Source organism: Astatotilapia calliptera, chromosome 11, assembly GCF_900246225.1.
Source record: "Astatotilapia calliptera chromosome 11, fAstCal1.2, whole genome shotgun sequence".
Lineage (NCBI taxonomy): Eukaryota > Metazoa > Chordata > Actinopteri > Cichliformes > Cichlidae > Astatotilapia > Astatotilapia calliptera.
The window spans coordinates 7306460-7331122 of NC_039312.1; the positions used below are offsets into that span (position 1 = coordinate 7306460).

At 42.1% G+C, this 24663-nt stretch overlaps 2 protein-coding genes across 5 annotated transcripts in view; both read left to right on the forward strand.

Annotated features, from left to right (window-relative positions):
* Window positions 1–10235, forward strand: part of hivep3b (HIVEP zinc finger 3b) — a 36856-nt gene extending 26621 nt beyond the window's left edge. For all 3 annotated transcript variants that reach the window (XM_026184114.1, XM_026184113.1, XM_026184115.1), the window contains 7 exons: window positions 310–596; window positions 728–2761; window positions 3096–3244; window positions 7464–7639; window positions 7796–7897; window positions 8660–9327; window positions 9512–10235. In XM_026184114.1, coding sequence (XP_026039899.1) covers window positions 310–596; window positions 728–2761; window positions 3096–3244; window positions 7464–7639; window positions 7796–7897; window positions 8660–9327; window positions 9512–10171 — 4076 coding nt within the window. In that variant the 3' untranslated portion in view covers window positions 10172–10235. The remainder of the gene's footprint in view (window positions 1–309; window positions 597–727; window positions 2762–3095; window positions 3245–7463; window positions 7640–7795; window positions 7898–8659; window positions 9328–9511) is intronic.
* A 5681-nt stretch (window positions 10236–15916) lies between these two features.
* LOC113032724 (endothelin-2) lies at window positions 15917–18290 on the forward strand. Of its 2 annotated transcripts, none has more exons than XM_026185783.1 (5): window positions 15917–16046; window positions 16478–16634; window positions 16851–16964; window positions 17584–17637; window positions 17749–18290. In XM_026185783.1, exons 1-5 carry the CDS (start codon window positions 15929–15931, stop codon window positions 17825–17827), a joined length of 522 nt encoding a protein of 173 aa, XP_026041568.1. In that variant the 5' UTR covers window positions 15917–15928; the 3' UTR covers window positions 17828–18290. The 2 variants fall into 2 exon arrangements, with proteins under 2 accessions (XP_026041568.1, XP_026041569.1); XM_026185784.1 differs by having other exon boundaries at window positions 17752–18290.
* The last annotated feature ends 6373 nt before the right edge of the window (window positions 18291–24663 follow it).

Genomic DNA, 24663 nt, shown 5'->3' on the forward strand with positions numbered 1-24663 from the left:
TTTTTAGCTAAAATCATTATGTTAAGTTGCATAATCGATACAGCTATTCTCTTGAAGACCTTTTCTATGCCATTTTAGCATCTGAGACATGCAGATTATCATATACCTAAAAGTTAAAGCAGTGAATATCTAAAACTACATCACTGTCTTAACATAGTTAAACAGAAAGCGGGAAAAACTACTACCATGTAACCCGTAGCACTGTACAGTAGATGGGAATAGAATCCACAAAATGCTAAGTTTCATCACTCAAAAGCACAATACTGATGCCCTATAATGGGAGCTAATTTTTCTACTGTTTGTGTCTAGGTGTTTCCTTACAGACTGAACCAAACCAACAGCAGCAGCAGGACAGGAAGGGTGTGTCTGTCATCCAACACACTAGCTCTTTTGAGAAGCAAGAGAGTATATCTATGGAAAGTCAAGATCCAGACCTCAGAGAGAGTCAGCAAACACAACCTGAGCCAAAACCATCACCCTCTACATCTCGCCTCATCCGCCAGCCAAATATTCAAGTGCCGGAGATACTTGTTACTGTGGAGCCCGATGCTGAAATGCCACCTGTGTCACCCCCGCTGACAGCATCCTCATCAAAGGTAAATGTACCTTTTTGAATTATGTTTTTTTTTCTTGCTTGTTTACAGTCTTCATACAATGCATTTGTCCAAGTTAGCATCATTACCATTGACTTAAATACTAAATTTATAAAAAAATGTATCTGTCCTAGGAGGCAGAGAGAGTAGAGGAGTTCCACTGGCCTCAACGAAGTCAGACATTGGCCCAGCTCCCTGCAGAGAAGCTGCCACCAAAGAAGAAAAGACTCAGGCTGGCAGAAGCTGCCCAGTCCTCTGGAGAGTCCAGCTTTGAGTCTATGTCTTTGCCTCGCAGCCCCAGTCAAGAAAGCAACATTTCAAACTTTTCTGTTTCTTTTGAGGATGTAGCACAATCAGAGCAAGCTGCCCGAGCTCCCAGTAGCCAAAGTTCCCAGATGTTGATGGTGCCATCTGCTTCTCACCAACACCACCAAAGCCACAAGGAGATGAGGCGCTCAGCCTCAGAGCAGGCCCCAGCTAGTCCACAACAAACGGAGCAGATCCCAGAGATCAGAAGTAAGTCCTTTGACTATGGATCCCTGTCTCCTCAGCAGTCTGCATCCTCCTGGAAGGAAAGGAGAAAGTGTCTTCTAGTGAAGCATGCTCCATTAGGGGAACCAGAACAGGAAGTAGGAGGCAGAACTAGTCAGCTGCCCAGAGCAGAGAGTCCGCAACCTGGTCCTTCCTACTCTAATCTTTCTCCTCTGTACTCCACTGGAGTAAGCTCCCAGTTTAGCCTCGATGCCACTGGAAAGGCTTTGCAGCTGTTACAGCCACAAATTTCTTTATCCTCTCAGGAGGTGCTTCCTTTGCACCCCAGAGGGCATCAAGCATTTCCCCCAGGGTCTTTGTCCCAGCTCCTCCCGGTCACCACAGCCATATCGGAAGTACTATCCACCCAAATCATTCAAAGAGCATTTCTACAGTCACACACAGAATCCCCGCCTGTACAGATACATCCAGTACAAATCCACATGGCTGAAAGGTTGGGAATACCCCTCCATCAGCTTCCTCCCCCTTTTCCTCGCCATTTTTCTTCCAGGAATACATCGAGCCAGGCCATGTACTTGCCCGTTCCTCCAAGATTTACCACACACATTTCTTCTCCTCAAACTACAGAAAGCAGACCCCCCATTTCTTCTGTGTCTTCTTCACTGACTCAGGAGTCCCTTGTGACAATCTCCTACCACCACCCGAGGCCGGTCATCGCCACATGCCTGGCACAGCTTGCACCAGTAGTGTCTCTCGTGGTGCCAGTACGCCTCCAGACTCATATACCCACATATGCCAGTGCAATGTATACCACACTTTCCCAGATTCTGGTTTCCACCCGCTCACAGGAACCAGTTTCTTGCACGGCTATGGTCATCATGGGCCAGGTGGAACGGGAGACACTGCAAAGGAGCTACTTGAAAGTCCCCTCTCCAGATGTCAAGAGCCTTCTTCCTCTGTCTCTGTCATCAGAGCTGGCCTCAGGATCTGGAGATGGATACGGTCCACTAGGGGCAGGAGGAAGTAAGCGCATGCTGTCCCCTGCAGCCAGTCTTGAGCTCAGCACAGAAGCCCAGCGTCACCAGAAAAGAGTTAAAGAGGAGGAAGAGGAGGAGGAAGAGGAGGAGGGCCACCATAAGGAAGAAGAGGAGGAGGGCCGTGTGGAACCAAAGGTAGTACAGGAAGAAGAAAGGAAGGCAACTGGGAAAAAGCTGGAAAAGGAAAAGAAGAAATCAGATACATTAGAAGTAACGAGTGTGGATGTGCATGGGCAGCCAGAAGACCAGCCAAGGAAAAATGACAGGGAAGAAAAGGTGGAAGAGAAGGAAACAACTGAGAAGATCACCCAAAAAAAGGAAGCTGTGTCAGCTGTGGAGGTGGGCGCAAGCGCATCTTCGTTCCCCAGCCTCCACACTTCAACCTCAGTCAACTGGTGCTACCAGAAGTATGTTAAACCCAACCCATCTGCCCAGAGGGACCCCCGCACTTCAGTTTATTCAACCTGGAGCGTCAGCGCTCACAACCCCAACTTGCCAGGCATCAGCACAAAGGTCGCCCTGTCTCTGCTCTGCTCTAAACAGAAGCACACTTCTGAGATTTATACCATGGCTACGGCCCCTACTCCAGCCGAAGTCAAAGTGGCCCCTGAAAACAGCAGGACGCCGCATGTGTCAGAGGTAAACATAAACACAATAAACATACATTTCCACTTAAATGTTGACCATGTTTAATTTGCTTACATCAGAACATTTCACGGTCTGTTTTTCTCTTGAATACTTCTACATCTTAGAAGTCAAAGCTCTGCGGTCTTCATCTCTTTAGGTTGCTAGCATAGTAGCATACTAGCATAGTAGCATACTATGCTAGTATTTTCTAACATGGTCACCAATTGTGCCATTAGAAAAACATAATGATAAACAACTGGAATTATACTGAATCTTGCTTTAACAGCACTTAACATTTTATTATAAGTTGTTTTGAATTTTTTTCCCATGTGTGTCTTGAGTGTAGGTACATGCCACCCCACCCAGCACCCTCACTGAAGTAAAGGAACAGCAGCAGCCTGAAAAGAAGGAAGAAAATAAAGAGATGCGAGAAGTGGAGAGACCATCCACCTCCAAGCAGAGCGAGCCTTCTCGGGTTTGCATCTTTGAAGGAGGGTAAGAATTGTTTAATTCTATAGTTTCAAAATATGGCAGCTCCTCATTACACTTCTTCATAAACCAATGCCCGCTGACTGCAAAACAGCCTATGGAGAGCTGACAAGAGTGCATGGAGAAAATACAATAACAGATGGGAGGCCACGAGTCCAGAGGGACTTCATTTGTACCTGTAGCCAAGCTTTTTCCTCTCACTGCTGGCACGAATGTCTGTGTTTTAGAGGTGTTAATTTGGAGAGCTAGCAGCGTCTGTGTGTGTATGTGTGGGTTTGTGTGTGTGAGAGGGCGGAAAAGGTTGTCTCCAACTTTGTGAGGCTCTCATTAATATTTTTATGGCTATAAAAAGTCACACGGAGGCACAGTATGAAGCAGTCTGCAAGCAGTCAGAGTCACAGTCGAGGCTGTCATATTTGTCTACAGACCAGATCAGGATAACACATAAATGCTTTCCACAAATGTCTGAGTGATTTTTCCTCCAGCACCAAGTGCTTTATTCCCGAGGTTTGAGTATTCCGAGCTAAAGTTTCCACATTAAATGTATCTGATTAAATCTTTATTTTATGATTTCCTCCTGTTTGTCCACTAAGCCTTTCATGGTTTGACTCGTTCCTTACACTCCTATTCAGCTTTCAGGTCCCCCCAGTCAGCTGATGACCGTCCCTCGGTCTAGATTTAAACTCAGAGGAGTCTGGGAATTTTCTGTGTTTGCCCCCAAACTGTGCAGTCAAATCTGCTCCCTCCACTGAGATTTTGAAAGCTAGACTTAAAACTTGTTTTTACGTAATGTCATTCGAGTCTGCCTACTTGCTCACTGTGTCTCCCGTGCCTTTTTTGACTGTGACTGCATGTTTAGCACCCACTATATCTCATATCTATGTACTTCTTATCTATTCCCTTGTTGTTTTCTGTACAGCACTTTGAAAAACGTGGGTTTTTTTAAAATTTGAATTGAGTGGAAAAGAATAAAAGGAAGGTATACAATGTTGCCTTACGTGGATAATTTCCTATGATACTGGTATTCTTTTTGGTTTGGTTTGGTTTTGGTAAATTTTCTATTTTTGAGTTTTTCTCTTCCAGAGTGTTAACACTTGGCACACCCTGCATTTCCTGCTTAGGTGCATGAATGTCAGGTGTAAAGAAGCTGTCCGTGTAACAGTAGATAAGGCACTGAACTTCAGGAAGTGCACTTTCATCCACAAAAAAACCCCAGAGGTGTTGCCCATTTCTCTCTGGCAGCTCTTCCAGTTTCACTTACCTGCACATTATTTTGTTTTCATTCCCTCCAAAACCTCCTCTGTGTCCTTCCTGTCTCTCATCCCTGCTCCTTGATGTTCTCCTGCGTTTCCACCATGCATGCAAATGGTCACAGCTACTCAATCTTGAAGAGAACAGAATGCTTTTCATCCCGACTCATTATCCCTGTCTCCCTTTTGTCAAGACTTTGAAATCATAGCTGTGTGCCACTCATTTCATTCTAGAAAGCAGTCTTTTATGAATATGTATCATGCAGCTTTGTTTATGTTCCAGTGGCTTGCCAGATTTTATCTGCTTCCAGGCTTCTCTGGAGTTTAATAGTACCACACTGTCATCTCAATAATCGATTTCAGGAAATGGGCAACAATAAATGCTTTTTACTAGTCATGGTGAAAGTCTGGGGAAGTTTATGTGGGCAGCAGCTGAACTGATTCAGTGAAAAACATGATTGTTTTCTCTGGTGCAAATGGTTAACCATGCATGTTTTGTTACACCCTGTAACACTTTACCCGTGCCACTCAGACAGACTGAGGACAAAAATATTAGTTTATTCTGTTTCTTTCTGTTCAAATGAGGATTAAATATGTTTTAATCATCTTTAGTAGCTCCTTTTGGTTAGAAGCATTATTCTTCCCAGCATCCAACAAGGCTCTCATAAAGCTAAAACATGATTTTTGACTGAATGTACCGAGAGATATGCTGCTGATTTAATGCTAGATAACTGAAGTGAAGTTCTCATACTTTACTTTTTTTTCTTTTCGGATATGTGGGTGGATATTTTTAGCAGTAGCAAGAAATACACGGCAGGTAAACAGTAGCCAGCTCCTGAATGAACACAACACATTCTCACTGTTGAGGCTATTTTACAGTTGTGTAACAATTTGTTATGATTTGCCGTTACTGGTTCTGTTATACAACGGGGAACATTCACAGCCTGGTGTCTCGTAGATGTCGTGACATCCTGTAATTAGACACAGTCGGCACAGATTGGATATTTACAATTCAGAATGATTTGTGAGTTTCCCCATGAGTAGTGGATTTTTCATAGAGGACAATTCATTCAGATATAAGACCTCTGTGCCACGCCGTGTCTACAAATAGCCTTTTGGTAAACATGAAGTTTGTGCATAAACAATGTTTTTTATAGAGTAGACCTAAATGTGTTGCTTGATTTTTATATGTAGTATCTATTTTAGGTTGGTGGCCATAGCCAGGCTTCCCTTCCCTCTCTTTAGCCGCTGATGTTGTTGGCAGGGCCACCCGTTCAGAGCAGAATAGCTGCTATTCTTTGCACCAGGGTGTAGTGGAGGGACTCAGTGCTGAAGGGGTTTTGGTGGGGCTTCCCCAACCTGCACCATAAAGAAAGCCTTGTTTCTCAGTTTTGTGTGTGTGTGTGTTTGTGCATGTATCTGTGCTGCAATCACTAACTTCCACAGTTATCTTTGTTATTATCACTGAATTTGCTCGCAGTGCAATGTGAAAGAAGAAAGAATGATGACTGCACTCTGCAGTAATCCTCCAAGTATCTTTGAGTGCATATTTTGGGCTTTGGGGTTTGCAGCTTTCATTATCACCTTCTGGGCTCCTAGCAGCTGTTTTCAGGGTTTAACTGAAAACTAGCTGGCGAACATAATGCTCTGTCTCTCAGATAAATCAAGAAATATGTGTATGTGTGTCTGGCTGTCTTATCTCATCCTATCTCGTCAAACATTCATCAGATCCACTTTAAACTTGGCAGGTGCGCTGCCGAGGACACGAGTAAGTGCAGTGCCAAATTTGAGGTTATCTGGATGAGCGGGTCTCATATTTTATCTGCGGTTTTCTATTACCTTTGTTTTCCTCAGGTTGGCCGTTCTGCTCTGTGCTGAATGGGTTGTCATTGTGAATACATTCGTTGCCCTGTTGCAATCTCAAGGCCCATACCGCAAAGCTAAAACATCACAACTAAGTGCCAAATCGACTTTAAAAGGTTAAAAAAATACACAGTCTGAAGTTTTTATGTTTTTTAAGTGTTAATGAACAACGATCAAAGCTGAATTATATTGACATAAAAATAAAAAAAGCTTTTTAAAATCACGCAGGAAGGAAAAACACACAAACTGAACGCTGAGCAGAAGGTTTGAAGATGGCTATTTCTTGCTGTGAGGCCACAGTCGTACTCCGGGTACTCCCACACCTCAACGACATGCAGTTAGTGGGGTTAGGTTAACTGCTGATTCTAATCTAACCCTTCTCATTCTAATATTTTTGCTAATAATTGTTTTCTGTTATGCTTTCACACCCTGCTTAGCGGACCTTTGTATATATTGTAGAAATGCCTGAACATTTGGACACAGTTTCAGAAAAAATGGCTCTCATCACTGATTACTTAGTCCCCAGTTGTTATGTAATGGCAAATAGTAAATGAATTGGTTCTTATATAGCGCTTTATGCAATATGCCTCATTCACTCATTCATTTCTTCCATGCTTAAGTGTTTTCTGTCTGTCAGAGTGTGACTGTCGAAGCAAACATCTAAACAAGTCGACTTCCTGTTTGATTATTTTGCATCTGCCTCAGTCGGTTCTGGTCTCAAGTTCACTTTATGAGTATTTATTAGCAGTAACACACACACACTCATTCAGTGAATGTATGCTTATAGTGGTGCTGTTTTCAGTACAGAAATAACCGGTCTTGTCGCTTTCACATCAAGCGACACATTCAGGGACTGCACCAGTTTAGAAGATAAAGAGGAAAATGTTTTTTCGAGATGAGACAGAGACATAAAATCAGAAAGAGGGGGTATTACTGGACTTAAATGTTATGTTGCCCTGCATCTGCTCACCATAACCGTGATAAATTTGCAAATGGGGTAATGTGAATGTTGTGCTTACAGCTTGTTCCGGTTTTCCTCAAGTGACCTAAAATCTAATAAATGCAGCCTTAAAGTTGCTGTCTCTGATCTCTTACCTGTCTGTTTCTCATAGGTATAAGTCCAATGAGGAGTATGTTTACGTGAGAGGTCGCGGCAGGGGAAAGTACATATGCGGAGAGTGCGGCATCCGCTGCAAGAAGCCAAGCATGCTGAAAAAGCACATCAAAACGCACACCGATGTCCGTCCATACATTTGCAAACACTGCAACTTTGCCTTCAAAACCAAAGGTGAATGGAAAATTTGGGTTCTGTTTATTAAAACGTGATGAGCTCTTTGGTCCTAAATGTAAAAATGCTGTTTTTGCCCAGTGATCACATTATTGGCTGTGCTGCTAAAATGATCATCTCATTTGTCTTAAACTCTCTTTCTTTTTCTCTTCCTAGGAAACCTTACAAAACACATGAAGTCAAAGGCTCATGGGAAAAAATGCCAGGCAATGGGTGTATCTGAGTCATCATTGGATGAGCCGGAGAGCGAGGAAACAGGTACTTCAGGTGTTGGATGAATCTCACATACTTGCCTTCCCCCTGTGGAGAAATCTTGGTACACAGCTGGATGAACTCCTGCCTGTGAAGAATAGTAGCTGTTCAGCACTGACAGCTTATGCAACACGATGTTCTATTCTCCTCCCTCTGGCCTTGCATAAGAAATTTGAAAAAGTATAAGATAAATAAATGAAGAATACAGAACATGCCACAGCGTCCTGATGTTGTTGCAACAGTCTGGCTGCTGTAACCTGTCCTTAAGGATGAGTTCTTGGTATATAACGAAACAAAGCTGAGCCCTTTTGCCACAGCTGACACCTCCCCGTCAAAGCTGGAAAAAAAGCCTCAAAGCCTTCACGATCTCCTCCCTAACCTTCCTCTGCAACCCCTCCTCTCTCTCGCTGTCTCTTTCTTGCCAACAGACTACACTCATCACAGCCAAGGATGCGCCATTTAAACTGTCTTTCCATTCACAAGGCTGCTGAGATAGTTTGTGAATAGAGGCATGGCGCTTTTCAATTAAATTCCTTTTCATTCTCAGTCTATTTATAAAGTGCGTTTGAAGGGTGCCGGGTTTGGTTTGTCCTTTGCTTTGACTGTCCTCACGCTTTGTGCTTGTTCCTGTAAATCGCTGTTTTGTGACTTTTGTGTGAGGATTTATTGCACGACTTTGCGCATCCAGTAAATGAGATTTTAGGGCCCATGGTGTTGGCATGAATAGATATCTAAAGTCTGCGTGTTTTTCTGTGTCTGCACAAACAGCAGGGAGTGAAGAGCGTGTGTGCGGCTCGGAGGAACAGGAGGAGCATCAGTTTTCTGACGTGGAGGAGTCGGATGACGACGAAGACAACGACGACGACGATGACGAAGAAGAGGAAGAGGAGTCCACGTCCCACGAGAACCCACCGTCCTCTGTATCGTCTGACACCCACCCATCAACAGGGGGGCGTTCAAGCTCCAGCAGGCACTCGAAGCAAGGCACTCCTGACCCCGAGCCTCCGGGTCCCATTCCCTGCACCAGTCAGGAGCCCTCCCCACGTGGAGTTTGGCCCGGCAGAAGAGCTGCCTCGCCGGGGAGCAGGAGAGCAGTGTTCTCCCGGCGAGGCTGGAAAGCATCTCCAAGAGCCTTCTCCCCAAGCAGTGAGAGCTGTTCCCCCAGCCGCAGCCTCTCCCCCCGCCTGGAGTATTCGTCACCCATCCAGAGCCTCTCTCCGAGGACAGAGCTCCCCTCACCCAGCCGACATGTCTCACCTTCCCCCGAACGAGGACCTTCTCCCATCAGACCCCTTTCTCCTCTCCTTCCCCTTTCACCCAGCTGCTACCGATCGTCACAGGTTCCAACGCCTCCCTCGCCCCTGGGGATGCAGCACAGAACCCCTGGGTACTTACCGTGGGAGAACCCTGGTACATCAGGTAGTCACATGAGAGTGGTAAGTCTATTTTCTAATTAGTTCATAGACGAGTCACAGATATGTGGCTGCACTTTTAACCAGAGAAACATTAAGCAATCCATATGTCTTCTCTACACTGTCTCTCAAAAAGCTCTCAGGACTTTGTGTACTAGAGGAGCAGGCTCATGAGCTAGCAATAACATAGTCTTTGCTCCACCTACAGGAGAAAAGCAGAACAGCAGGAGAAGGGCCAACATGGTCAGACACCAGCTTGTTTCCACCTGCTTTTCGCATTTCCACTTGTGAGGGTTATCCTGGCCTCCAGACAACAGACAACATCTTCAGCCATCTTCCCATGCACTCCCAGCAAGCCAAGGTCCCTTATTCGATGATCCCAATAGGAGGGATCCAAATTGTACAGGCAAGACCAAGGTCCCACGCTACTACCCCGACGTCCCCAACATCACCCCCAATGGAGGGGCCATCACTGGCCAGGTTTGAAACATACTGGGGCGGGACCCCCAGGACTCAAGGGCTTAGGACTCCTGGAGACCACTGGTCAGAGCACCAGACAGCAGGAACCAGCCAGTCAGGGCAGCAAGGTCTTAGCACAGCACTAACATTTTCCAAACCAGAGTTGGAGGCCACAGACTCAAAGCAATATGGCAGCTCGCACAGCTCCGTCCACACCCACGGGTCCTCTACTGAGACCACTGAGCACTGCGCCAGTGACGACCGTTCAAGAGCACCCCCTAGTCTAACACCCCCGGTAGCCTCGAGTGTCATCGGACAACAGCCAGAGAGGGAGGAACGAACATCTGGTAGTGATATGGTGGCGGGAGGAGCTAAAGGAGACTCCGCCACAAGAGACCAGAGAACTTGACAGCGTCTACACTTCGATGCATCGTGTATCCCATTTTGCTTTATTGTTTGCTACACTAGTCTGTTTTGTTTGTTTGTTTGTTTTTTTGTAATTGCTTTGGGTTTTATATACATTTTCAATACTATTGTTCATTTAAATGTTTGTTTTGGCAATATTCAGGTTTGTTATAAAGATGCACTTTTTTCTTTATGAAAACAATGTTTGTGCATATATATATATATATATGTGTGTATATGTATATGTATATATACATATACACACATATATATATATATATGTGTGTATATGTATATGTATATATACATATATATATGGTAATAATGTAAATACAACCCTGTTTCCAAAGGAAGCTGGTACACTTTGACACTTTGTAAAATGTACGGTAAAATAAAAACAGAATACAGTGATTTGCAAATGATTTAAATCTCACATTAAACTGAAAATTGGTGACAATATAACAAATGTTGAAAGTAGAAACATTAATTTTTTGAATTGTATATGCACATTTTTAAGTTGAAGTCATGTTAAGCACCATCTTTAAAGAACTTCGGGACAGCAGCACAACCCTTTAAAACACCAAGTGTTGTGGAAAGGAGGGCACCGCGTTCTATAACTCTGAGAGCACCTTTTTTTCTTAGTTTTGCTTTAAACACAATTTTAATACTCAGAACATTTTGGGATCATTTTGCTATATTTATTTCTACATTTCTTAAGAAAAATATTTGCAGCAGTCTGAGTGAGAGGCAGGCAGCGCTGGCACCTGGATGGAGCCTCGGTGCCTTCATGGTCATATGCAGAATGTATATCACCATGGCTAAAAAAAGACAATCCACATAGCACCACATGCTGATCCTAAACCTGATTTAGCACAAGCCAGATGTATATGTCTTTAGCCTGCAGGACACAGCATCCATGATTTACAGAAGAATTTAAAGAAGTTTTTGAGTATTCGAACCATAGCACCAGTTTTTCACGTCATGGTTGCCTGTCTGTGTGTTGATTTCTTTTATCTAGCATAACAAAAACCACAGTAAGAATATAAAGTAATAAAAGTTTTGCTATTCTCATATTAGGGTACAAAACGTGCACATTTAACTGCACTCTGTTTTTATGCACATTTTTATCCAGGTCCTGACTTTGTTGGAAACAGGGCTGTCAATGTGAAAGGAATAGAAATACATTTGTAAATGACCAAAATTGTTCATCAAAAAGAATTCCATTTTTGTTTGTCCAGTATTACTGAAAATTGTAGTTACTTGTGCCTTTTATGTCCAGGTTTGTGTTTTTGAGATGTATAGTAAAGAGAAGGCTGTGAAATTTTATATCAGCTTTTTTAAAAATGTTCTTCTGGAGGGTTAATACTTTGTCCCTTGATTGTTTCTTTTGTAAAGGCCATTGCTTTAATGCCAGGATAACTAAGAGTTGTATCGCAGACGTGCTGAAGGGGCAGCAGAAATGTGTCAAAGGAAATGCACTGAAGTTCTATTTTTATTACAAGAGATTTTAGACTAGAATATATGTCTGTACAGGGAAGAGTGCTTCTTATTTATTATTCTTTGATGATAATTATTATTGTTTCAAGGTTTTTTGTTTTTTGGGGGTTTTTTTTAAACTTTTTGTTATTGGGGGGGGAAAGAAACTTTTTATTACATCTGTGTGTCTTTTTCATGATGTTCTTGTATCTTGAACTGGTGACAAAAAGTTAAGACGCCGAGTCGTCGGCTGGTACCAGAAGATCAAGTGCCCTGCGGATTTCACACAGCAAAATTTCTAGTCATTAAAGAAATAAAAACAAAAAATGCACCAGACTCTGAGGTCGTGACTTTCTTCTTTTTGGCCTTAGCGGAACATTTTGAACAGAACAGTTTGTCAAGTTTAGGACAAATTGTTTTCACACATTTGATGATTTCTTAACATTATCAGCATTGGCTTCAGTTGAAAAGCAGACAAAACGTTAAAATCATATGATAAATATCTACTGTTGCCAAAGTGCTTACTCAGAGGGGGTCATATGATTGTCTGGGATTTTAGCTTTGTACTATTGTAGGGTCTTTACCTTACAATACAAAAGCGCCTTGAGGTGACTGTTGTTGTCATTTGGTGCTATATAAATAAAATGCAATTGAAGTTATTTTGATGGGAAAATGGGAAATGGATGCAGTGATTTATTGGAACATGCAGTGCATGAGGCACAAACAGAGCTTGTACAATCTAACCTTTATTCATCAAGACATGCTGGACGCTCTTAGGCAAGCTTGTAATTTCTGTAAGTATAGAGCATAGACCTTCAGCACAGATGCTTTAGCCCAGGGGTGTCAGACAGAAGGCCCACACCTCATGCATGTCCCCTGCACCACTAGCCGTTTCTTCTCGTTTTTAATGCCCTACCTTACCTCCTTTTTAAAATAAACATTCATTCACCTCTCTTTAATATGTGGGGATCTGCCTAGCCTTCCCCAAACTGCATTTTTAATCTGTGCTCAAACCATGTGCCATTATCTATTAGAAATGCAGTCAAACCTAGATGAGGATGTGGTGAGTAAATGTGTAGTTAAACATTTTTATACTGACAGAAAGGGGAATTTCACTGGTCTGGCCCACTTAGGATCTCCTCCAGTTTTCTTCTGTTTTATAATGACATGACTTAAGATACTGTTCATCTGCCGTAGGTTGTTTTTTAGACCTGAAACCCGTGTTTGCCCTGCACTTATCAAGTTTCCTCAATTTTCTATGGAGCACACTGTGCTGAGATAACCTATGGCATGTGCCACAGATTTAACTAAACAAATGGGAACAAATGATGTTTTTTTTTATGACAGTCTCCTCTTAACAGGTAAAGATTATATTTAAAACTGAAAATGAGTGAAAAAGCAGCCAACTTCCAAAGAAAACCACTGAAAAAACCTTCAGAAAGCTCAAGACTTTTGCACAGTTCAATATGTGTTAAGGTGTGTTAAGATCTAGGGTTTGTTCACAATATGTTCGTGCAGATTATCCTTTGAGCTCTCGTGCCTGTAAAGCAGCAAGCACAGTAATCACAATCAAACTGAGTGTTCGAGATGTTTCTGTCAGCGAGCCAGGCAGCTGTACAGCTTCAGCACCCCCACTAGATGTCACCAGTTTCAGATGAAAAATATATTTCTCTTCCATGAAGCTGCTATGCTAGAATCAGGGCGTACTCCTAAGCCTCAGCTCAGAACCACTGGAGCAAGTCTGCTTCCTGGTCTCACTGGCTTTAGATTTCATTGGGGTCAGCAGGTGACACACCTTCTAATTCTTAACCAGAAGTTATAAGTTCCAAGAACTGTGACTGTCTATATGTGTCATTCTGTTACTCCCATTTTTTTTATTATGAAAGCACATATATTTATCACTTCTAAAGAATTAGTTTGAGATTATGAAGATCAGCTTTATCAAGCCTCACAATCTTCTGATCACGCTGGCACGCGCAACTCTCGGTGTGCGTCGGGCAGTGTAAAACAAGATCAACACACAGGGCAATATTCAGATAAACAGTATCTCTCCCATCGCGTCTCAGGCCATCCGGTGTTTTTGGTCTTACTTTTAAACTAAAATTGCTGTGCAAACTGCACAGCAATGTTTAATCACACAACCAGCAAGAGATTACGTAAAGCTTACTCAGCCGTTACACGCCAGTTTTTTTGACGAGGAGCCAAAAACCTGAGAGCTGGTGTGAATAAAATGTTGCACAGAAAGTATTAAAAAACAGGCAGCAGTGGGGCACTTTTATTTTTAGACACTTAGTCCATCAAAAGCAGTCTGAAGCAACAGATTCGTCTTCCTCCTCCGAAACATTGCAGATGCCAACGCCTTACGGAGCCCTGCTGGGATAGTAGGAAGTTTTATCAAGGAGTCAACTGAGGAGGGTGGATTTTTAATTAAAAGTAAACAGCTTCCAGGACAGAAGCCTGCAAAGACATCATTGTGTGGTTTAATATAAAGACACTCTCTGGCTATTCCTCTTGCTTGCTGTCTTTTCCACTGCTTTGCATGCAGTGATGCAGAGGGCTGCCTAATGTGACACGTCGATCCCCGGGGGTGTGCTTTAGGAGGACACATCTGTGTTTCTCAGGGAGCTGAACTACTAACCTCTGGGAGACAAATGTGAAGAATTCACCCAATCACAAAGCAGCAGTGATAGCGGTCACACCACATCACACAATCCCCACATTTTTATGTAAGAGGAAAATGTGTTCCCCTCCCCTAAACAAGACTGTCAGATTACATCTAGACACTTGATAGACTTGTGCCAAGTTGGTGTAAAAGAGGCTGAGCCGTAGAGTGCACCACGTATTGGGGCGACTGTGGTTCAGAGGGTTGGGAAGCTCGTCTTGTAACCGGAAGGTTGCTGGTTCGATCCCCTGCTCTGTCTGTCCTGGTCGTTGTGTCCTTGGGCAAGACACTTCACCTACCACCTACTGGTGTTGGCGCGATATGGCAGCCTCGCTTCTGTCAGTCTGTGGCTACCACTGTAGGTTCACCTCTTCCTATTTTATGTTTAAGTCGCTGTCTTGTGTTTTTTCCAGCATACTTTCCATATCCAAGTGTTTTCCGGGCATGCCTGCCCTACAGAGGAAAAGTGCTGTCTGCTTCCTGCTTGTTCTGCACATTCATGCGTAAGCTTTCATCAGCTCTTATAGCAAACAAACAGTAGATTCTGTCATCCTCTCATGTCCATCTGTCACTGGCAGCTTTGCATGCTTCCTCTGTCATTAGAATGGGGAAAAAACAATGGCTAAAATGTATTGTTTCATCATAACAGCTTGACATACTCAAAATTTTGCTATTCATTACTTCATTTTCCTATCAGATAGCTGATGAGCATTTGGGAAATGACAGCAATGAAGCGCAATAGTGATAATCCAACGTGTACTTAATGTATTTACATGTTTGAAGGCGGCCATTTGGCTATCTGCGTGACTCTGGCACGGCTGACCTGCCTTGGCTTGACTTGACCGAGAGACCAAGTGCATGTGGGCAGGGATGAGCCACACTATCTGTGTGCTCAACTTCACCACGGATTGAGGATGGAGGGGTGTGATTTTGATCTGGTGTCACAAGTTTTCAAAGCACACCCACGGTTTCATGTTATACTTCTTTGGGTTAGGGTTACAGCCTTGATTACTCAAGAAAAAGGGTCACAGTGTCTCTGATATATCTGCATGTTAATCTTTGGAAACAAAAAGCATTGTGCTGGGATTCTGGAAATCAATTAACCTTTATTCTATTGATCATTTGATACAATACAGAAACTGTTACTGAGAAGACAAAGTTAGTTTAATTTAAAATGTCTCCATTGCATACCAGCATATCGCAGCATCTCCCCTCCCACAGTGGTCACAGTGATCCATTGTCTTGTTCCTCCTCCCCGTGTTTCCGCTTTATTAGATAAACAACTCTTCAGACCTCACGTCTTCCTCCATCCCCTTCTTCCACCTCTCACCTTATCCACCAGCACAAAGCCAGGCAATCCCTCATTCAAAATCAGACCGGTATCATAAATGTCATTCAAATGTAATCTCTAAATGACATTTACCTCTGTTACAGATGACTTCCAGAGCAGCAGATACTTGGAAAATGTGCCACAAGCTCACACATCCTGGGGTCCTACACTGAAAGTCCATGACAGGCAGATGTGGGTGGAGCTTTCAATGTGTCATCAAGTGAGAGGGGCGAGGAGATGTATAAAAAAGAGTGGCACAGTTCAGACAGCTTCAGACCAGACACTGGCAGCACATGAAGAACACAGTTGCAACTGTATGGATAACAGTCTCTGCAGAGCTCCATCCGTCCACTATGTCTGCTCAGAGCAGCGTTCTGCTTCTCGTCACTCTTTGGGCTTCAGTGCAAGATGGTAAGTGCTATATATTCTTTTTCAGTGGGGTGTTCATGGCACAGTTTTTTGTAAGACAGCAGCCTACAATCAAATATTTACACTGGCATTAATCACAGCCACACTGTGCGCAGTGACATGTTAAATATGCAACATACAGCAGCTTGTTTGTAACACCTTTAAAGCTGCTGCTGTTTTTAAACCTAAAATCACAAAGAGAAACTGGAGTGTTTGTGAGTCCTTATTATGCCAAAGTATTCATAGATTCATTTGCTTGGTCATTGTAAATGATCAGAATCAATTTGAATCTAGATCGGTGTTTCTCTCTCTCTCTATATATATATCTTTTTAAATATGTGGAAAATAACGAAAGTGAGCCAGACTACTGACAGGTATTGTTACTTAGCTGGAGCTGATGTTGTGTTTGGTTAACCCTTCCCATCTCTGACTAGGTTTAGGTCTACCAGTGATGAACCAGATGGAGGTGGAGGTTCAAGAAAGAGTCCCAACACATCGATTGAGGACCAAACGCTGTGCCTGCTCTAACCCGCTGGACTCAGAGTGTCACTATTTCTGCCACCTGGACATCATATGGATCAACACACCCAGGTGAGCTTAAAAGGAAGCGCCGTGAAAAATGCCTGAAGGCTCTGAGCATATTTTCCTGTATAGTAGTGACACATCTCACAGCCTTGCAGCCCAGACGCTGCAGAACAACTTTGCTGTCATTATCACTGTAGTCGGCAGCAGTGAGATATCAAAGAGCAAAGTCTGCAGGCTGGTTATATCACGAGCAAGGCACTGACTTTGTATTTCTCTCTACAGCAAGACGACAGTTTATGGTCTTGGTGGTGCTTTTTCTCGACGCAGACGATCCACTGGCCGCTGCACATGTGCCAACCGCGATGACCAACCCTGCACCAAATTCTGCTATCTCAGGTGAGCACCTCATACAGCCTCAAAACCTCAATGTAAAGCACTAGATTAAAGGCAAAGCTGAGAATATATGTTTAGCTCACTGTAGGTAAAGGCAGGTAATATTTCCCTTTGAGGATGACAGGGAGAAGTAGGTATAAGGAAACAGCTCGTGCTATTATTAGCCTAAATATGTTTTCACTGAGTCCCACTTGTCCAAGGGTGTGACTGTCAAAACAATGCAGCTGGAGCTGAGGGAGTGGAGTAAGCGTACAAAGTTCAAGCAGGTTGTTTCTGATCGGCTTAGATGTGCAGATTACACAGATCGTGTAATAAAGCCGGCCTGGTCCCTGTCCTGTGATTTATGTATCTGGATCTGGATATCAGTGAAGCGCTAAACAGAGAACACAAGAAGAGGCATGGTTGAATGGCAGCATTCTTCAAACCTTGACAGAAACGATAACTGCTGATTGTGGGCCTGGAACATAAAACATTTAGTGAGCCTGTAAAGATAAGAGTCTTTTAGGTTAACACAGAGTGCTAAAAAATAAGCAGCGCTGGATCATGATCAATAAAAGTTTTTAAAGTGACAACCTTCAGCTTAAGCATGACTATTGGTGTTTTATTGGCTCTTTCTCTGCAGCCCTGAAATCAAAACTCTGCAAAGACAAAAACGGCACTCAGTCAGCATTCTCAGGTGAGCTGTGAAAGTTTTTAAAATGCCTTTAAAACCGATATATAAGTTATATTATGATGATTATGATGATATTTGAAGTTGGTGGCTGACGTTTGTCTTTTTTGTGTGCAGCAGAGTGAAGAGGGTGCAGGGTGCACATGATTCAGACAGAGGCAAGTCTCCGTGGGCTCAGGTGAAGCGCGCTGGCTAAACAGTGGAGCTACTGGAGCAGGGGGAAAATGAGAGAGAGAGCAGTGAGCACCTGAACAAATTACCCTCCTTTGATACAGAGGAGGGGAAACAAAGGGCTGAGAGATGAGTCCCACACAGGAAGGCCATGGAGAAAAGCCAAAGCGCCACAAAGATCGTCTGTTCGTACCTGCAATTAGGGGGCGGAAAATATGCCGCCAGTTCTGCAGGCGTAATGGAAACAGAAGAAGAGGATCGCAGCTGATATGAGTTATCAGGTCATGTGTGACTTTTGCCTTTTGGTGTGTCAGAGCTGTGTGACTGTGCAGACAGGCCAGGCCAGCACCGACTAAGAAGACAGAAAGAGGAAGAGGAGACTTGTACTTCGTATGTACGAGTCATATTTTTGCTGTTGCATAAGACTCTATTTACTATATTATAGAGCTCTAATACTACAGCTTATAAAATTAACTTTTTCACTATCATTGGGGGTTTTTGACTTTGTTAAATGAAGTTTTTTTTTCAAGGATATTACAAGATTTCTGTACAAAAGCATATTGTGTGTAAAAGTAAATACATTTATAAAGCTGTCAGTTCTTTTAATCAAACAATAAAGAAAATGCACATGACGTTGTGTGCGTTGTCTTATGTTATGTCTCTTACGTTTCACTTTGTGGCGTCCTGTGTTTGCTTCAGGAAAGCAGAGAGGTGATTACTCTTAATAAATCACATGGGAAAATTGATCTGAGGGAACCATATTTAGCAGCTGTTGCTATTCAATTGTGTGTGGATCAAACATATTGTCAGAGATCAAACAGAGGCCTGACATGGGTGAATGGTTCAGGAATCTGCGCTTCACATCAGTTATAAGTTTACCTGCTGTTCAAAGGCAGCACAGGCTTTGTTTTCATAAGGATCTATGGAAAGAATGCATGTTTTTGTAAACCAGAGGGTGAGAACACGCTTTGAAATTCCCACTCGCTCCGTGTTCCTTACCGACTGTTTGTACAGCACATACTCTCCGTTCACACGTGAATATGTAAGAGGGCAGATGAGCGTCAAAGTCCCAAAGGAAGCAATTATCAGAGATGATTTATCTGTCATCAAATGGATAAAGTGGAAGAAAACTGACCGGCCCTCACTTTCTAATCAAAAAACACTAACAGCTACACACGAGTGATAGTATGCCTTTTTATTTCTGGAGTAGGATTTCCTGCTTGACTGCATTTCTTTTCAGGTCATAACTTCCCTTCAACGCTTTCTGGGGAGACCCCCTGCAGCCCACTTTTCCAAACAGGCCTGAACACAGTCTCAGCTTTTCCTCACAAACAGACTGCCTGAATCCACAGTGGACACAGTAATAGCAGACATCTTCAGATGCAGTTTCACAACGCTTCACACAGCTCTGATACTCTGCTTTATCCTTGCCTTACAAGCTACCTGCAATACATGAAAGAAGAAGTGAGAGCAGGGAAATGACAGGAAGTCTATATACGTTCATTCGGGGTTGATGTTGTGGTCATGCATTTTAAATTAGGGCATTTCCTCATTCTGCTTGCCAAGAGGGACCAACAGCAGTAATAAACAACTGTAATGACTGTAATGATTAATAATTAACTTACAAAGAAATATGACTGTGTCAGCTAAGCTGTGAGAAAGCACAGGCTGTCTCAGTGCAGAACTCTGTCCATGGTGCTGGAACAGGAGAGGCTCTAGTAAACCACGTTACTGCTGATGGATGAGCTTTACTGGTTTCCACCAACACTCTGGCAGTATTTCTCCATTGCCAGTAGAGAGTGCGCTACTCAGGCCTTTTATAAATGATCAGCTTTTGTCCTTCAATATAAATTGCTTTCCAATTTCATTCAGATACAGAAAATACAAGCATGGTGCATAAAATAAAAAAGTTAGTAAATTAAGATGTAAAATTGAAATGTGTGTATGAAAACAGGCTGGAAAAATCCAAAACAGTGGACATGCACTATGCCCTAAATTGCACGTGAGTGAGTTATCTCTTGATCTAAAAAAAAAAAAGAAAGTCTGACAAACATTAAACTGAATTTTATGCACTTGCCAATTTTGTGTTTAATTGGTTTCCACAAAGACAAAAGCCGTTTGGGTGTAGCTGTTATGTTTCAGTGGTGTGTCTTACAGATACCTTGTGGGAGGTGTAATAGACAAGTGGCTGTACAATAATAATACAATAACAATGTTTCTCCAATTTTGTGTCAAATGATGATTAAAAAAGAATCATGTGTCGATGTACAAACACCTGACCTTTGATTTTGTGAAACTTTGTAGTGGTTGTATAGCTGTTCTGCAACTTCAGTGTCTTAGTACAGCGTCACTGCACTTGTAACCACATCAGGATGCTGTTTTTTCAGTCCTATAAAGCCACACTACAGGGATTAATAATGGTGAGCAGGTAGATTGCCCTTCATTTCCAATTATTTTATGAATATTTTTAAAATAAAATAGATAAAGTGGTTAAAGCTGTGGCAAGAGAAGAAACAATTCATCTACAATCAATCAAATTATAGGTAATAGCTCATAGTGCACTGAGCAAATACACTATATTGCCATTGCTCACCTACACATATGAACTTGATGTGCATTCCATTCTTAATCCAGTGGGATTATTATGATGTTCACCCCTTTGCAGTTATAACAGCCTAAACTGTGCAGGAGTGTTTATGGAAATTTCTGACCATGTTACCTGAAGTCTGTTTGTGAGGTCAGACGCTGATGTTGAACGGAAGCTGTTCCATCAGGTCTGGGAAGTTCTTTCACACCAAACTTGGTCATCCATGTCTTTATGGACTTTGCGCACTGGTGCGCAGTCATGTTGGAACAGGAAGGGGCCATCCCAAATGTCTTGGTACGCTGAAACATTAAGAGTTCCTTTCACTGGAACTAAGGGGCCAAGCCCAACTCCTAAAGCACAAGCTCACACCATAACCCCCCTTCCACCAAACTTTATACTTGGCACAGTGCAGTCAGACAAATACTGTCCCCCCAGCAATTACCAAACCCTGGATTGCCAGCGTGATTCGTTGTTCCAGTTCTGTTCAATTCAGTTTTATTTATATCTTGACAAATTACAATAAGAGTTGCCTCAAGGCCAGAGAACACATCTCACTGCAGCTGGCTCTGTGATTTTTCCGTGGACTACTGCTTTGTTGCTGTTGTTCCCAGTTGCTTCCATTTTGCTATAATGCCACTAACAACTGACTGTGGAATATTTAGTGGTGAAGAAATTTCATGACTGGACTTGTTGCATCCTATCACGGTACCACGCTTGAATTCACTAAGCTCCTGAGAGCGACCCATTCACAAATGTTTGTAGAAGCAGCCTGCAGGCTTGGTGGTTTGATGTTATATACTTGTGACCTGGATGGGTCAGGGAAAAATGATGGCAGTACCGTGTATTTTATCGCCAGTTCTTCTGTCTTTATCGTGACTTACTGATCATGATTATGCTGTGCACAGAGATATACAATACAAATACCAAGGTCTTGCTTCTGCCATCTTCAGCCATCTCCAATGCAGGAAGTTCCTCTTTACCAATCAGACAAACTCTCTTTATCTCAGTGATAAGTCCAATTGTCCATTATTCTCCCAGTTCTTTACTCCTCGATTCTGTGTCACATTCAGCATTGTGTTGCATACATGAGCACTGATTTGCCCATTGACGACTGAAGGCTACACACACCTAAAGTCAGTACGAGTTACATATCATGGTCACCTGGTTTATTGATTGAGTATAGCTGTGTTTTAACCTTTGACAAAGTGGTGAAGATGCGGACCGTACTGGAGATTCTAGCTTGCGCTGCAACGTTTGTGCTTTATATTGAAACGTTGTTTTAATTAAACACAAGAGCACAAATCGTTTCTACAGTGTGCTTCTTTCTGAAAAGCCAGTTTGTCTGTGAAGCTGCTCCTTCCACTAACACGCAACGTACAGCAGAATTCAGGCTTGACATAAGTACCTCTCAGAGCCATAGTTTTCCACAGATATAATTTCCTGCCTATTCCTTTAATCATCTTTCATGGGATGCAGAGTTTTGGTGAGGAACTGTAGTTCGTGGAATGATGACTCAATAATTGATCAGAATAAATGCATGTCTGGGATACAGAGCATTTCTTCACCTGCAGGTATGTGACGAAGCTGTTAAACCCCTCTAAAGTCATAATTATTACTTGTGTTCTCCTAATACCAATCCTTTCAGCTGACAGCTCTCCTAATATGAGTTATGTAAGTGACAGATTGTGTTTGGGTTCATGCTTTTGTAACGTGAGAGTTGTTTTCTCAGCAAACACAGACGCTGACCTGTCAGCTGAAATATTTCATACCTGTCTGTGTATATTTCACAACTAGGCAGACATCATACAGTCAACACCAGTTTCCTGAAAATCCATCTTGTTTATTCATATGGTAAGCATGATGCAGTTGCACAACACTGAATTCTCCAAATGACTCATTCACCGCACCGGCAGTGACCCTGGAGTTTAATTAGCTTCAAATGATCACATAACATAACACACAGCCCCTACTGATTCAGCACACTCTGTAAACATTCCTGAAATGCTTTGGCTTTCTGCACTCCGCTTTACTTCAAAAGGCATTTTCTGGGTCACAGCCAACTGGCATTGATCAGGATCGTTAACAGCATGTTCCCTCTCTTAAAATAGCCTGCTGTATCACCCATCCTTAACCAAGAATAAAAGCTCAGCAGTAAATCAAGAAAATGTGGACATGTTAAATGTGTAAGATAATTGCATAGGAATTGAAAAGCCCTCTGTCCTCCTTCTGTTCATCCTGGGCACCATTAAGTGCGTTTAATGGTGTTTGCTACTATAAAGGAGTGCAACCTTGTCAGTTTGATTTAACCTCCTAGGACCTGGCGTCCACATATGTGGACATCACATTTTTGGTTGTCTAGACCAAAATACTAAATTTTGCTCTACAAGTGCCTGATATCCACTTACGAGGACATTATACTGCCTCTGTTTCATCAAAATTTAAAACAAACATCCTCATATGTGGCTCTCATTTTTCTTAGAAACAAAAATTAAGTTAAAAAAAAAATCTGGTGATTCTTTGTTTTTGCATTCATCGGATCTCAATATGCCCAAATATCAAAGAGAAATTAAAAATGCATGCCATGGAAGAGTTCAGGTCTTAGGAGGTTAAAGAAAGAAAAAGCTAGTGTTCTGTTTAAAGTGTAAATAAAAACAGAATGTAGTCATCTGCAAATCATTTAAAGACTCTTTGAAAATACAACATAACAAGCTGAACTGTGTGCTGACGGCAGATGTTGAAAATAAGACATTTTTCATTTTGGAAAGAATGCATCACTTGGAAAAAGCTGGCAGAGGAGCATGTTTGTCACTGTGTTGCATCAAATCTTCTTGTAGCAAGTTTCGTCTGTCATACTTTGTCAATGGTTGACTGCTTTAGCTCCTAAACTTTTTTTTATGACTGAGCCATGCTGGTCCATCCTGTAAAAATCTTTCACCATAATACTGTTGCAGATGTTTGCTTTAAACCTGTTTGCAAAGAACACACCACGTGGCCCTTCTCTTTAGTCTAGAGGACACAGTCTCCTTCATTTTCAGGAGAAAATCTGAATTTACTTGGTTGGACCACAGGACTTCAGTCCACTTTAAATGATCTCTGTTACACAAAAGGTGGCGTGTTATGTTCTTGCTTAAACCTTATTTTACAAAATGTATCGCAAAGAAGCATTTCAGCGTGCAAGAACTGTATTCAGAAGTATTTCCAACCCCAAGCACCAATTTCAAATAGCACTGAGAAATGTTATTGTTAAATTGCTGAACCACTCATGCGTGAAATATTTCACAGCTTGGTGAACCTCTTCCCATCTTTTCACCTGATACACTCTCAGATCACATTATTAAATAACTTAGTTTTCACATACTCCAGCGTGTTAAGCATTACTAAGTATTGTATAGGAAGTATACCATCTCAAGTTCTTAATGTGCTGCAGGCATCAAATTCAGAATGAGTATATTCTTGTTTTTCTTGGTTTCAACTTTTAATGTGTTGCTTTTGTGCACTTTTCAATTAGATCTGGAGTTTAAACGATTTTACAAATAACTGCATTGTGTTTTTGTTGTTGTTGTTTTTAAACAGGACTGTATTAGGTATTCATAAAAATTCTTATCAACAACTACAGACTGATGTTGTCACATACACAACTGTTCTCTGGGTATGTAGACAAGTCAAGCCAACGTTATTTATAAACAGCAAGCACTGACCAAAGTGCTTAACATTAAGGAGAGAATAAAAAGGAAAAATACATTAATACTAATACTACTAATAAGAATAAGAAGAAGAAGAATATATTTAAAAACAGGGAAAAAGTACATTAAAGCACAATTTGCATATATGTATAAAATACACAGCAATAGCCCAGTATGTTAGCCACATACAGTACAGACACATACACATTACGCTCATATATGCACACAGCTGTTCCTTTATAAGGGATGGTTTTGTTTTGTTTTTGTTTTTATTTCCAGTCTGTTTACTGAATCTTGCGATCAAAAACACAAAATAACCTTTACAGTAAATCAAGTGTGAGTTTTACCCTCCATTGTGCACTGCAGTCATTCTTTACCACCAGAGCACAGGATCATTTTTCTGTATTTTGGCTGAAACAGCTGCCTGTCCCATTCATGTCAACATATGCACCACTTAACCCGTGGAGGAGTCCACGCTGTGCAGTACCTAGCTGTTTTTTTTAAACTTGGCTCAGAGAAATCAGCAAAAAATTAGGATAAAGGACAAAATGCAAAGACCTGTTTGAGAGAAGGATAAACTGATCCTTTATG

What these genes read in the sequence shown, in the direction of transcription:
- LOC113032724 (XM_026185783.1), top strand. Translation starts at nt 15,929, where the DNA reads ATGAAGAACACAGTTGCAACTGTATGGATAACAGTCTCTGCAGAGCTC. An exon ending in TTGGGCTTCAGTGCAAGATG is followed by an intron (nt 16,047 to 16,477) that starts GTAAGTGCTATA and finishes ATCTCTGACTAG; the next exon opens with GTTTAGGTCTACCAGTGATG. An exon ending in CACTCAGTCAGCATTCTCAG is followed by an intron (nt 17,638 to 17,748) that starts GTGAGCTGTGAA and finishes TTTTGTGTGCAG; the next exon opens with CAGAGTGAAGAGGGTGCAGG.